This window comes from Polypterus senegalus, chromosome 15 (assembly GCF_016835505.1).
Source record: "Polypterus senegalus isolate Bchr_013 chromosome 15, ASM1683550v1, whole genome shotgun sequence".
Classification (NCBI taxonomy): domain Eukaryota; kingdom Metazoa; phylum Chordata; class Cladistia; order Polypteriformes; family Polypteridae; genus Polypterus; species Polypterus senegalus.
In genome coordinates, this window is record NC_053168.1 from 337,644 (window position 1) to 352,641 (window position 14,998).

At 51.0% G+C, this 14,998-nt stretch overlaps 1 protein-coding gene across 3 annotated transcripts in view; it reads left to right on the plus strand.

Moving 5' to 3' along the window:
• rbms3 (RNA binding motif, single stranded interacting protein) overlaps positions 1 to 14,998 on the plus strand; it is a 68,065-nt gene that overhangs the window by 39,998 nt on the left and 13,069 nt on the right. For 2 of the 3 annotated variants that reach the window (XM_039736235.1, XM_039736237.1), the window contains exons 4-10: positions 5,208 to 5,299; positions 7,081 to 7,238; positions 8,022 to 8,101; positions 10,945 to 11,051; positions 14,102 to 14,148; positions 14,335 to 14,431; positions 14,830 to 14,880. In XM_039736235.1, coding sequence (XP_039592169.1) covers positions 5,208 to 5,299; positions 7,081 to 7,238; positions 8,022 to 8,101; positions 10,945 to 11,051; positions 14,102 to 14,148; positions 14,335 to 14,431; positions 14,830 to 14,880 — 632 coding nt within the window. The remainder of the gene's footprint in view (positions 1 to 5,207; positions 5,300 to 7,080; positions 7,239 to 8,021; positions 8,102 to 10,944; positions 11,052 to 14,101; positions 14,149 to 14,334; positions 14,432 to 14,829; positions 14,881 to 14,998) is intronic. The other variant, XM_039736236.1, reaches the window with a different exon arrangement.

Sequence of the window (14,998 nt, forward strand, 5' to 3'; positions counted from 1 at the left end):
GGTACCTGCTGAAGACTGCGGCGGTGGGGGGGGGTGGGGGTCATATACCAGCAGGCGGACAACGTGAAGACCAAAGGCCAGAGTGTCGAAGGGGGAGTGTGGTGAGCCAGCGCTGGACCAGGGCACCTCCACCACATCCACACAGTTCTTGATTGATTGATCAGGGGGATGAAAACCAATGGAGAAACAGAAAAGATGTGCCAAGGTGGCAATACCACAGAAGACATCAGAAGACCCCACTGCCAACACGTGAAAAGATCAAATCCAATGAAGGGCCACATCAGGAGCTCGGGGTCCGGGAAGGGAGTTAAGGATGAGGCGTCACTGGGGCCAAATTCTGATTCTGAAGAAATCACCCAAAGCACCAGAGTAGCTGTGCCAGTCAGGAGTGCCAGGGAGCCCAAAAGGGAGAAGAAATGCAAAATGAAAGAAGAGGAGAAAAGTCACCAGGAAATGAAAAGCTGAAGTCCAAAGGAGCACAAAAAGTCCTGGAAATGGAGAGCGAGGACCCAACGAGCCGCCATCGATGTCACCACAACACTTTCCTGTCACTTTCCTTCACGTAGCCCCCATTTCCAAACTCCCTTCGCATCTCCTTGTGCTCCTCTTACCTTCCTTGTGGGTTTTTTGGGTGGATTTCTCCAGGAGGCGGGGTCATCCATCCATCACTGTTCAGGGCCCGCCCCTTGGCCAACTCAAGGCAGGCTGGGAAGTGAAGTCAAGGGTGGCTTTTTTGTGGTGGGTTTGGGTGTGATTTGTACTTTCTTGGATTTCCATCTCGAACTCTCGACTTCATTTGGGGTCTCGTTTGCTTTGGATTGTAGTTTTAAATTTTTTTGCCTTTTATTATTTTGATTTGTTTTCCTCTTCCTCTCCCTAATAAAGTTTCTTCATTGCATTGCATTGCTCTGTACAAGCCAGGGCTTGATGGTGATCCCCTCCCTTGTGGACATTTTCTAGTCCATTTTTGAGCTTTGAGTTTGAAGCACATTGTGGCCCAGTGTAGGCCGAAGCCTGACTCTCTAGTGGAGGTGAGGGTAAGGCAGGGACGAGTAAAGGGAGATGCCAGGCAGAGTGCTACATCACCAGGCAATGGGCCAGTCCTGCCTCTATGCCAGCCGGGCCTGCCATCTGGTGCTCCTCAGGGCAGACGGGTGGGATTCAGACCCTGCTTCCCTTGCTGCTTTTGAAGTCCTCACAACACTTGGACCATAGCAAGGGATTGGCACCCACATAAGGTCAAGAGGAGGGCATTCATGCCAGTCAAACAGAGCCAAGAAGGACCACTGCTCAGTATAGACGTGACAAGCACGCGGGATGTTATATAACGCCTTTCTGTAGGCACCAAGGCGGTGTTGGAGCTAACCTGGCAGCCATGGGGCACAAGGCTCAGTGCCTTCCCTGCCAGGCCACCACGCATCTCTACTTTACAGAAGGCCAGTTCAGAAGTTCTTTTTCCTCATGCCCTGTGCATTGCATGCCAAAGTGGGCATGGGCAGGCCATTTAAGTGGAAGGTCACGGGTCACCTTAGGGACTGACATTGACCCTATTTGGAGAGATGAGGCCTCACCCAATGACTTCACAAACATGGCACCTTCTCTGAATGATGCCATCCCGTGTAATTCTTAATGCTGCCCAGGGGTCCTAGTGGCACCTTCCCACCTTACACCCTGACACGTCCCTCAGGTCAGGTTCTCCTTACACAAAGCACCGTTAAGAATTATCAGCCCTCGTTTTGTGCCCCCAGTAGACATCGATGGTCCCCCCACGGACCAATCGGCTGAGTCACCTTCACTTGACCAGCCACTGGGACCACAGCTGTCCATTTGTGGGCCCATCTGTGTCCATTACTCGGAGCAGCATCTCCACCCCGGGGTCCCATTTCTCCCCACCTCGGACCTCCATTAGCAGGTCTGAGGTGCACTTTGCCGCCCGGCAGGACTCCACGGAGGCTTTTACAGTTTCAGTCGGAGTGGTGGAGCTGTGGGGGGCTCAGGGCTCATCTGCCATGACCCTTACTGAGGAGGCACATGGCCCCCCAGTGGACAAGGACAGGATAGCAGCGTAAACACAAGCCAATCGAATGCCAGTTCATTAATGATGCTGTCTGCTCCTGTGTGTCCTTGTCATCTCTGGCTCCCTGTGACACAGTCGCTCAAGCACTGGAGCAGTTTGAAGGCTTACTTTGAAAGGCGCTATATAAGATAACGCAGTATCGGTCAAGCGGCCCCCATGTTATAAAATACATTTAAACAAGAAATGAAAACAAGGCAAAATGTGTCCCTAAAGTCATGTCGTTGTTCATATCAGGACGCATCTGTAACCCGTTAATAACAACACTCTAAAGTGTCACCAACACCTTGGCACACCTCGTCCACCTCCATGGTCCACCAGCTTGGCATCAGAAGACCGTAGCACTGTACCATGGAAAGGCGCTATATAACGTCTCCACTCACCGGCAAAGTAACCCCGTGCCCTGTGTGGGCAGCTTGTAGGGCCCTTTGGAATGGGAATCCCCCTGGAAAGGCGCTACATCACGGCAGAGGGCTGCAGGCTGACTCCAGGTCTGACCCTCTCTCGAGTCAACAGCTGCCACTCGACGAGGACGAGGACGAGCCGGAGGATGTCAGGCAGGAGGCTCATCGCCCCCTGGAGGACACGGACTGTAAGAGCAGCGTGGGCACCTCTGGCGTCAGTCATCTCCTCGAAAAATCCTTAGGGTGTGCCAGTCATGGGGTGCCAGTCAAGCACCATTCTGCCAAGAACGGCCTCTACATCCTCGTCATCACTCCCTCTCCTGTCACTTGTCACCTGTCAGCCATGTAGTGTTGTTCAGTAGACGAGTGCTTTGAAAGACGCTATATAAGGTCACATTAGCATCAGTCAGAAGTTCACTGCTGTGCTCACCTTCCAAAACCTGTAAAGTGGCCAAAGATGGGGAAAGACCCCCACATTCCGTCACAAGGTGGCACGTACTCCTCGCCAGGTGTTGCTGACTGAGTGACTTCACCATCTGCTGCTTCATACTTGTACCTCCATTCCAGAAAGGCGCTATATTAAGTAAAGCTGATCTCAGGTTTGGATGTTTTTTCGTCACCCTCGTTCAATTGATGAAATTCCTTCATGTGGCACTGTGACTGATTGAATGAGCTGCTGGCACCCTAGAGGGGCTCAAGGGAATGGAAGACAGCAAGTGAACAGACCACCAGGGGGCATTTTACAAGATGGTGGGAGCTGAAGGTGCCAGGGCCTACCTGGTATCCTTCGGGCCTGCAGGTGGCACCAGATGTGGGCACTTACAGAGTATGAAGGAGGGTGGGCTGCTGCCCAGGCGCTGACGTGGGTGCCCAAACCTCTCCATAATGGGTAATGTTTCCTGAAGGGACAAAAGGGACACTGCCTTCCCCAGGTCTGGAAATGAGATGTGAGTTGGCACAACCAAAGCAGAACTTGGGCACTGGCTCATTGACCAGCAGTGTTGCCTGGCTTCTCCCTTGACTCGTCCCTCCCTTACCCCAATATTTCTTGCTGCTTTTGCTTTCCGCATGTGTCACTTGGCAGGCCTCTCGCCATGTGCTGCCCTGGGTCACATCACACCGTTCTGATGTTGGCGCTTCCACTGTAGCTCTCTGAAGGCAAAAATGAGGAAAAAAAACAACAAGACCCGGAGGCTCGGATTACACCAAAGGAAGAAAAGGAAATGCCGATTGGCAGGCATGCCAAGGTGAGGCCCGGTCAACCAGAGTGGAGTGAGACATCTTGATTGGCACTGTGTCCTCACGGAGTTTCATGAAATCGGAGCCCCACTGGGAATTGCTTTTCATGGGAATGCAAAGACACGTCTCAGACCCTCAGACTGGCACTCCCACCGGGACTTGTAACCCCCCCTGTACATGTGCCCGTCACTGACTTTTATCTAATGGCTGCCAGTTCTTCTGCTGCCTTTGAAAATGTATTTTTACACTGCCGGCCTATGGTGGACCGGCACTTTGCCCAGTGCTGCTTCAAGCTTTCTGCACAGAGCTGCTTGGGCACACTGTGGCCCCCACCATGGGGCTAACCTTTCCTTAAGCAGGTTTACAAAGTCGATGGATGATTTGGAAAGAGAAGATGTAATGGTGCCTATTGGGGGTGCCATCCTCGTGCCCATTTCTGTCATGACTTTCTTCTGAGCAGAAGAATTGTAAAGTTATACTCAAATGGAGCATAAAAACAGGCACCAACTAGCGGATCCAGTTCAATATAATGCCTGGCACCAAAAAATGACAATGGGCACCAGCTACAGAGCTTCAAAATTAGGCACTGTGTGCCCAAAAAAGTGTCTCAGTCCGGCCCAAGCGACCAGTCATGTTGGCACCTACAGGACTGCTTGACCCCACGCCATCTGTTCTGTATTTTTTTTTTATTTTTTGGAGACCCCAGAGCAGCTGGCAAAGGCATGAGGTGCCAGAGTGGGTGCCATTTAGTGTGCCCTGCCTACCTGACCCTTTAGCAATATACAGGTGAGCCAATTAGCCCTGTAGTACTGGGACTGGCATTGAAGAATAAGGATGAGAATGGCAAAGGCAATTGAGTATGGCAAGGTGGCGGGGGGGACGATGAATAGTGGACTTCACTGGAAAAGGGCAAAAACATCCATGGGGTGCGTGTCCGTCTATCTGTCTGGTATATAGCGCCTGTCCTGCCTCTTTAGTACTTCCCTCTTATACGGTGCCATACCATAATAGTGCCTACCTGTTGATCTGTCATATACTGTAGTGCCTTTTCATCTAACTACTATATGGTATATCTAATATACAGTACAGTATATAGCGCCTTTCACTCTGTCTGTCGCAGAATGATCTCTGTATCACGGGCCACTGATGTGTAATATCTATAGAGCGCCTTTCCCAGTATCTGTCTTATAGTGCCTTTCAGCTGTCTCTTACAAATGCTGTATATAGTGCCTTACACCCTGTCTATGTGCCCCTCATGTTGTACCTTCACGTCCATCCATTATGTGGCATCTCTGTTTAATGTCCTTTATTTGTCATTTAGGTGGCTCTGTGGCTCAGGGCCTGCGCTGCTATCTGGAAGGGTCAAATCTCATCACGGCCAGAAGGGACTCTACTCCACCGGGCAGTAACCTGAGATCTGGCGGAGCGGGTTGGCCCCTTGACCTGAACGCTCCTCATCGCTTGACTTTGTTCTTCTTTTTCTTCTTCAGGTTACGGCTTTGTGGACTTCGACAGCCCAGCAGCGGCCCAGAAAGCAGTGGTGTCCCTCAAGGCCAGCGGAGTGCAGGCCCAGATGGCGAAGGTAGGAACACAAGTCTGATTGGACTTTGACCTCACGTAGCAAGGCTTCCTTAACCAGGAGCACATTGGTCACTGCAAAGCCACCAGCTCACGATGACCCCTCACTGTTCACAATCCCCACTCTTCGTCATTCTCCTCCTCCTTCAGCACTGACTCCAGATCACATGGCAGACTAGGAGGAGACACAGAAGTCACACCTGGGGGCACTTCTATCTATCTATCTATCTATCTATCTATCTATCTATCTATCTATCTATCTACTGTATCTATCTATCTATCTATCTATCTATCTATCTATCTATCTATCTATCTATCTATCATTTATATAGTGCCTTTCATCTATCTATCTATCTATCTATCTATCTATCTATCTATCTATCTATCTATCTATTATATAGTGCCTTTCTATCTATCTATCTATCTATCTATCTATCTATCTATCTATCTATCTATCTATATAGCGCCTTTCCCATGTCCCTGTCTCTTCTCTGCTCTGCCTGACTTCTCTGTGACTCTGTTCTTTTCTTCAGTCACCTGTTGCCCACCACTTCTTTTGCTTTCTCCTCTTTTTGCCCTCTGCCTATGCCCTGCATACATACCTGGCATGACTGCCAATCTGCTGTGGCCATCATGCCATTCTAATGGGGGCCATGAGCTCAAAGAGGTGACATTGATTTTCCTGAGAACACCAGGCCAGAGGCAGAGAAGACAGACGGGCATTCCTTGGTGTCAAGCTTGGCACAGATGCCAGCGCTGGTAGTATGTATGAGTCATCCAGAGACTATGACGCGCCCGTAGCCTACTGTGGATGGCGGGTGAAGTGCCTGGCGTCTTCTTTCAGCTCAGCCTGCCCTCTGAGGTTTTGTTTTGACGGCCGTTCATTTCTGTGTGGCCCCCTGGTGGCTGAACTGGTGTACAGTATCGTGGAGGCTGGCGAGTGACGGTGCTGCACAAACACACAAACAGTCGTGCTGCCCTTCGCAGGCCCCCTCAGGTGGTGCTCAAGGCGCTATAGAGCTCAGCTGGGGGCCTTTGTCACATCTTAGTTGGACATTTGATAGCTGAGTGGCCCCACTCCAGTGTTAAAGTTGTGGTTGTTTGTCTTGTGGTCTGTGGGCGGAGCTTGGGTGGGGTCTTAGTGACAATTACCCAAAAGCCCCTCCCCTTCCCATGATGCAGCTTTTCTTTTTTTCTTTTTTCTTTTTTCCATTATTTTCCTCCAGTTTTGTGGATTCGCATTGTTGGATTCTGAGCTGCTTTGTTGCCCCCCTTTTGGTGTCTCCTCTCTGCTTTTTCATTTCTTTTTCTTTTTCATATTTTTGTTAACAAATCCCCGACATTTTATGGCCCTTTTGTTTTATTGGCTTTTTATGGTTTCCTGACATTTTACTGAGCTTCCCCTGTTGGTGTCCCACTGTTTGGGCTGGAGGCCTGAGCTAAAGCCTGAGGCTTGATTTGGGAGGCAATCCCCACTTGGGTATCTCTGAGTAGGGGCGCCTGCAGGTACTCCAGCATGAGGCTCCATCCCCGAGGTGCAGGCCTTAGTTTTGGGGTCACTTGGTTGGAGGTGAACTCCACATCAAAAAGATCTGAAACCTCCAAGTCTAAGGGTTAGGCACTCACGTGGCACATTGGTCGGCACAGACGTTCTGATCCCAGGGGTTTGGGTGGCACCTGCTCTGGGGTCTCCAAAGTCAGGGGCCATCTGCTCATCGTAAAGCTGAGGCTCAGGCCTTTGAATGGTGACTCACCACCTGTGCCCCCGTTGTTCTTGTCTTGCAGCAGCAGGAGCAGGACCCCACCAACCTGTACATCTCCAACCTGCCCGCCTCCATGGATGAGCAGGAGCTGGAGAGCACGCTGAAGCCCTTCGGCCACGTCATCTCCACACGCATCCTGAGAGACGCCAGCGGCATCAGCCGAGGAGTTGGCTTCGCCAGGTGGGCACTTTAAGGCACAAGCATGGCAGTTAAAGGAATGGGGTTGGGGGGCCCGGCGTCACATGGCATAGCCATGAGATGAAAAATGTGCTGGGCTCAAATCCAGTGGGGGCATCTGCTGCAGAAAGACAATGCCATCCCCAAAGGAGAAAGAAGGCAGGACCACCTGAGAGGTGGGCTCCACTGTGTTATATAGCGCCTTTATTTATAATTTGTAGGCTTCATTTAAAGTCAAAGCACAGAAGTTTATAAAGGTCCCTCCATCGACGTCGTCCACTCACAGCAGGAGCCAACAATGGAGGGGATGCCACAGGGCACACTTGAGCACACAGGGCATCAGTTGACTTGGCACAGTGGGAAGAAATCAGAAAAAGATTCACACAGACCCAGCTAGACCCTGACAGTCAGCACTATCTGCTGTGCCACGATGCCACCTCAATGGGATGGGTTTAGTAAAGTAGACTGGCATGTAAACTGAGGACTGAAACTTGCAGGCAATCAATCAATCAATGACGGGCTGAGGTGGTCTGAGCTCCCCAGCGTTTCCTCACTTGTGCTGATGTGTGAAAGGCGCTATATAACAGAATTTCCATTTACTGAGTACTTGCAGTGCAGGAGCCTTTGTTAGGCACGGTGTTATGCGTTTCATTGTGAAAGGCGCCATATAAGAGCACAGATGCACCCACGGTGTGTCTTTCTAAACCAGTCCCCTCAATGCGTATTGCCAGTCCCGAGGGGCACACAGAGGTGCCAGTCACTCATTGTCTGCCTCCATTTTTCCAGAATGGAATCAACTGAGAAGTGTGAAGTTGTGATTCAGCACTTCAACGGGAAGTACCTGAAAACTCCGCCAGGTGTGCCAGGTAGGTGTCTTTATGTCTGTGTGCCCAGTGGCACTGCCAAATGATTCTGTTGTCTGGGGAGATGAATGGGGGTTCTGGTGGTGTTGCCCCCTGCCGTGCCGCTATCTCCTTTTGTATATAATTATGACCAGCAAATCAAGGGTGCACATCTGCCTCTATCGTTATTTGAATGTAAAAATTTGAAATGAAAGGTGGCACCTCAGAATGATGCCACACTCATGACAGGCACCAGGGTGTTCACTCACCTGTTTTTAAGTCCCATGTCAGTATGAGCTGTGAGTCAAAGGGAGCTGCAGACTGGCATCCCCTTGTGTCCTGGGTGTGAATGGGGAGCAGGTTGGTGGGCACACCAATGCCAGCCCTGCAGGTGTCATCATCCTGCCAGTGTGTAGTCCTCATTGCCCTTCAAACTATTTGGTTATTTTGTGACAACACTCACCTGTAGGAGGCACTATGTAACCTAAATCGTCATTTGTATAAAGGGTGTAAGGCGCTATATACTGTAAAATCCATGCATTGCTATGGCAATGACAAAGTGAGTCAAGGCGCTACATAAGACAGGCTTTACCGAAGGGGCACATGTTGTTTGATTGACAGCTTGGTGGAGTGAGATGGGCTGACAGCTGTAGAGATGTCATAGCATGACTGGTGTAAGGCGCTATATAAGTGAAACTGAGGGCACGACAGAATATCTGAAGGCGCTATATTAAATAAGCAATAACAGAAACGCCATGTGATGCCACAAAGCTTGACTGAAAGTATGGCAAGGCGCTATATAAAATAGAGAAGTGTGCCAATCACGCAGGGGGCAGGCATTGTGTGACAATACATGTAAGGTGCCACATGGCACAGAGACGATTACCTGGTGCCGTGTTTCAGGGTGTACATTAAAGAAGCTTCGACTGCCACCTATGAAAGGCGCTATATAAATGTGATACTCCTAAGAGTGTAAGGCACTATATAACTTTAACTGAAGTGTTCGCTTATGAAAGGCGCTATAAAACAAACCTGGACTGCTTAGCAGATGTCATATTTAAGGATTCAAGGCACTATACTGTAGGAAGTAAAGATTCTGGCAATTCGACAGTTATATGAAAGGCGCTATATACGTCAGACATTTCCTCATCCATACGAGGCGCAATGTAATCAGCGGCTGAATTGATTTCTTTGAGCTGGGATCACTGCCTTGATCATTGGCTGCCACCTTTCATTCATTTGCACAGTAAAGAAACAGCTGCCAGGAGATGTGCCAGTCAGCGCCTGAGCCAGACGAGTGAGGCGTTGGCATGAGACGCTGCGGAAGTCGGCCAAATGCCTCGGCAGGCATGAATGATGCCAGTTCTCAGTAAGTGCCGGGCGTCATGTGGCTTTTCTGCACTAAGAGTTTCCATTACACACTTTAACATGGCACGGCAGGAAGGTGGGCAGCATTGCTGTCTTGAAGTGTTTAGCGGGGGTCCCAGCTGACTGCGTTCTTCCTGTTGAATTTCTCCAGGGAATCCTTGCTTGGGTAGGTCAGTTGGCATTTTAATAGTGCATTCTTTGCCAGAAAAAAAGACTCCTGGCAGGAGATCTGCTGCCCTGTTCAGACTGCCCTGCAGATTTCACCAGCATGATGATGGCATGGAGTCAGTACCACAGTATGTGGCATCCCTCTTGTATTGAGTTTGCACATTCTCTTCGTGTTCATGTGGCCTTCATCCAAGAGCTCCAGTGCCCGCTCTCATCTTATAGACGTAGCATCAGTTATTTGGCATTTGATTATGTCACTTTGCCACCTTTGTGCCCACAGACCCCTGGATGGCACTGTGTTTGCCGCTGTAATGATTCCAGCTAAATTTATACTCCAGTGCCCATGGGCAGCAGATCTCAACTTTACAAAGTGGTGTGTGACACTGGGGGAGAATATCAGAGGTGACAGCAGTCACATGTCTGGGACCACCCAAGTATTGTTCAGGTGCCTGATGTTGGATTGGTCTAATTGATGCCATCTTGCATGGGATCACTAGGTTACCAGCAAGGTATGTGACAGCAGGCGGTCATCTGCCATCTTAGAGTCACCTCCACGCTTCGTATGGGAAGGGGGTCCTGAGTGACCAGTCCAGAAGAAATTCAAGAGTGACTGCCGACTCTTGATGTCTTTATTGGTTACGAAGTTTCACCCACCACAGTGCAGACAGAGAGCCACACTGAGAGTGACACTGGCACAGACAGAGGGCACTTCACAGAAGGAGTTTGATGGGCGGCTCAACATCTTAAAAAGACTCCGTATGATGGTACTCAGCTCATTAGAAGTGCCAGCCTGCCCACCTAGGCCCTCGTTAACAGTACCCAGTGGCTCATATACTGGCAGCCTGGCACCAGGTGTCTCAAACCCTACCTCTGCCCATGCGGAGTGGCACCTAAAGTTACATTTGAATTGGTGGGGAACTCCTAAGGGTCATGGAGTATGCACCAAAGAGAGGAGGGGCCAGAGGACAATGACACATCAAAGGAAGGGCTGGGGAGGAGCCTCAGGCAAAGGTAGGAGGTGCCAGGGATAGACACTTCCTGAAAGTAGTGTTTGGGGAGGGGCCTCAGGGAAAGGTGGGATGGGCTGCGGAGGTAAACAGAAGGTGAAATGAATGGCTGGGGCGGAGCCTATGACAAAGGTGGGCAGATCATATGGCAAACAGCCAGTGAAAGCAAAAACAAAACTCCAAAGCCTGGCAGAGGACTTTTTCTTTTCTTTCCTTCTGGGCGCAGGACCTACAGCTCCTGAGACTCGGGCCCATCACATGTCTGCTTTTCCGTTGTCCCCGGTGGTCCGCTCACCTCTTTGTGTTTTTTTTTCTCCTCCTCAGCCCCCAGTGAGCCTTTGCTGTGCAAGTTTGCTGATGGTGGGCAGAAGAAGAGACAAAGTCAAAGTAAATACTCGCAGAATGGCAGACCCTGGCACAGAGACGGAGAGGTAAGCATGTCTGGGGGGGATGACACACTGGTCAGGTGTGCCCGTGTCAGGTGGCAAGACGAATGGGTAACCTTTGCAGAAGAGACTCAGCTGGGACCCCCCGGCATTTTTGGACATGGGACTGACGTAATGGGGGGCCACACCAGTCAAAGGCTGTAGTAAGGTGCACCAGGGGACCACCACCTGGTTTTAGGTGCTTTATAGCGCTTCACGGGGACGTTAGGTCTCAGTCATTGACTTACAGAAATGTTTGGGTGGGCCACCCAGCATCTTCGTCACTGGCCGTTCTTATGGACTAAGGATGGTCAGTGCACCAAGCTGCAGCAAAACAAGTGTGCCCCCTGCCATCCTGTGACATAAAAGAAATGAACTGCAGGGTGATGGCATCCTGCTGGGCATCTCTTCACACTGGGGGGCTTATAGGCATTCACAGGTAAGGTGACTCAGCGTCAGACACCTGGATGGGCTTCTTTCTGTTCCCCTTACCACCCCTGTGCCCGCTTCCATTTCTTTTATCTCTGCCATCCTTCTCCCCCAATCTACTGCCCCCCACTAGGTGGGCTCACCAGCAGTGCCAGACTTTAGTATTTGGAGGTGTGAGGGGTCTATGCAAGTTGCAAACTTCTAAAAATGCCTGAAATTGCAAAGTGCCCCCTGGGGGTCCTCATCTACCTGACTACATGAGAGCAGCGAGCCCAAGGTCATCAGAGCCAACCGTAGACCCCCTCAGAGTGAGCCACATGAGGCCAGCTTAGGAAAAACAATCCAAGGGGATCCAAGGAGGGTCTGTGGAGCAGAAGTGCACTGAGCTCAGGATCTGCTGGTGGACCCTCATGAGACCACCCGGGAGAAAAGGGGGGGGGCATTAGAGAAGTGAGCTCAGTGGCCGGCACCCTGAGCGGTCCAGTTGGACATGACTGAGGGGTCTCAGCGCACACGTCACGGCAGACCCCTGGGCTTGTGTCTACTGAGCGTGATGACACATCAGCCACATTCTGGAAGGGTCTGCAGGGGGGGGGCAGCATTACTGTTGTCCCGCATGGCCACCCCTTGACCAAGAATGGCATTCATTGGTATACTGGGCCACAGGCACAGCTTTAGTGTTTTATAGCCTGCCCTGTGGGTTCAGCACACCACCATTGGGTGGGCACAAAATCTCATGGGCCAACCAAACAGTAGGCAGCAGTCACACGTCCAGGTAAATGATGGACTGTCCTGGAGAAAGTGACAACAGTGACACCTGGAGGGCACACTGGAAAAAAAAACGACAGTCGACCTCCGAGTACTGAACAATATGTGACAACAGTGACATCTAGAGGGCACACTGGGCAATGTCCTCAGACGTTCAATCAGATGTGGACATGTGAGTGCTGAACAAACTTGGCAACAGCGACACCTACAGGAGAAACGACAGCAGTCTCAGCCATTGTGTTAATGGTGGGGCCAGGAGAGCTGGACAAAACATGACAACAGTGACACCTCGGGGCCTTATTGTGTAATACCTTGTGACGTCCTCGCCATTTCATTAGCAGCGGGTCTGTGAGGACTAAACAAGCTGTGCCCACAGTGACACCTAGTGACACTTAGAGGACCAACTGGGAACACCTCAGTTATTTAGTTATCAGTGCAACAGCTGGCATCAAACAGCAGCTTAGGGGAACTGGCCAGTGTGTGTGCGTGTGTTCACCCTGGGCTGGGACAGGCTGACATCCTGTCCAGGTATTGTTCCCGCTTTGTCCTCCATGTCTGCCCACCTGCCCAGGATAAACGTGTCAAGAAAATTGATGGATGGACTGATGGAAGGATGGCAACAGTGACACCTAGGGGACATACCACGTGACACATTCCAACATTTAATTGTCAGCAGGCCTGGGAGTGGTGACCATAAAACGCCGTCAGCACCACCTAGAGGGTGTACTGAGAGCAGCAGTGTGTGATTGTCCTGAACACGATGTCAGCTCTGATGTCCCCTCAAGCAGCTGACCACTAGCCAGTCAGTGATGGGGCTTGTCATTGCTTTGCCATTTCAGTTCTGCGGGCTCAGCATTATTTAGTTGTCCATTTGTCTGCAGGTGGGTCTCACTCCACGTCTCGAGTGTGAGCCCCCAGTCCAAGGCGCTATACAAAGTTCTGTCTGTGTGATGGTCACCCACCATTCTTATGTGGTCATTTACTCTTCAGCGCCATCTGTCTTCATGGGAAAGACGCTATATAAATGACATCCATCCATCCATTATCCAACCCGCTATATCCTAACTACAGGGTCACGGGGGTCTGTTCAAGCCAATCCCAGCTAACACAGGGCACAAGGCAGGAAACAAAGCCCAGGCAGGGTGCCAGCCCACCACAGTATAAATAACATGCAGTATTATTATGCGAAAGCTTGTAGCACACTGGCAGATCTGAAAGGCGCTATATCCCAGACCTTTAGTGACACACTGGCGTATTTTCATTGGCTGCACACTTTTAAAGGAGAGACGAATGTTTAACCTGTCAGCCAATCAGATCTTACTGCATGTGGGCTCACAACGGATGGGTGGCAGATGAGTGAAGTCACCTGTTCTGAGCACTAAGGGGCCCCACCGCCCACCACATGGCACACCCCCGTTTAAGGTGGCACTTGCCTCGTTGACCTCTGACCCAATGCCTGCTCAATGAAAAGGGAGTTTTGGGGGTCCCTGTGCACCGCGCTGGTGACCCCGCTGGTCTTCTGCCAGGGGAATGCTGGTCGAGGAGATGGCAGCTGCATTCCCTGAAATTCCAGCTGCTGCACACATGTGTGGTTTGAGGTCGGCGGTCCTGATTGTGCAATCGGGGGTCTGGACCTGTGTCACTAGCACAAGCTGGCATGGGTATGGCATGCGGTATGTGCTGATTGTGGGCTGATTATCTCATGTGGACAGACATGCACGGGTAGGCACGCAGACTGCAGGCACACGTGCAGACATGAACGGGCACACATGGACACATTTTAACCCTTGTGCCCAGTGCTGCCAGCTCCCTGCTTGTCTTGTTTTCTCACCAAAGTCTTCTTTCTGCTTTCTTCACAGACGGGGATGGCACTAGCATATGACCCTACAGCTGCCATGCAGAATGGGTAAGGGAGCCATTGTGGCCAAGAATGGCATTAGGATGGCACCATTATGACATGCTTTCTTTCTGGGCATATGCCTGTGGAAATTGCCAGTTGTGTGTGTGGCAAGTCTCTGGTGGCCTTGGGTGTCACCTGGAGGTGGCATGCTGGCACATCAACTGACCCTGATCTCTTCCTTCTCTCTTCCAGATTCTATTCAACGCCATACAGCATCGCCACCAACCGAATGATCGCCCAGACATCAATCACGCCATTCATCGCCGCCTCGCCAGTCTCCACATATCAGGTAAGCCCATGGCAGGTAATGCAAGACCCCTGGCCTACTAGATGCACCAGACTGGCTTCTCTTCTGTCCTGTGTCTCTCTATGAGAATTTGAGTGGACGAAGGAGCCTGCTGGTGGGTATTAAGATGGCAGTGCCCCATGCTGGTCACAGGGATGCCTCTTTCTTAATTAATGGCATCAGCTAAAATCCACTTAAAGTGAGCCCAGCACCCTGCCAATGGCACCTCCCATGTCTTTTTCTGCCCTTGGTGTCCAGTTTGGCATACCGAGGGTGGCACCCCTTCTCTCTGATCTCCCATAATGCACTGCAGATCCAACGCTCTACTGCTGGGTGGCCCTTCGACTGATTCCCCCTGCCCTCCGATTTGCCCTTCTAATGGTCCTCGTTTCTGCCCGCAGGTCCAGAGCACGTCCTGGATGCCCCATCAGCAGTACGTCATGCAGCCCACAGTAAGTCAGCCATCTACCACAGGGGTCTTGTGGGCCGAGATGTGGTCGCATGAATTCAGGGGTCTTCATGGGTGGGAAGTTTGAGCAGAAAGTGGGTGGTGGTGTGAATAAAAGATCA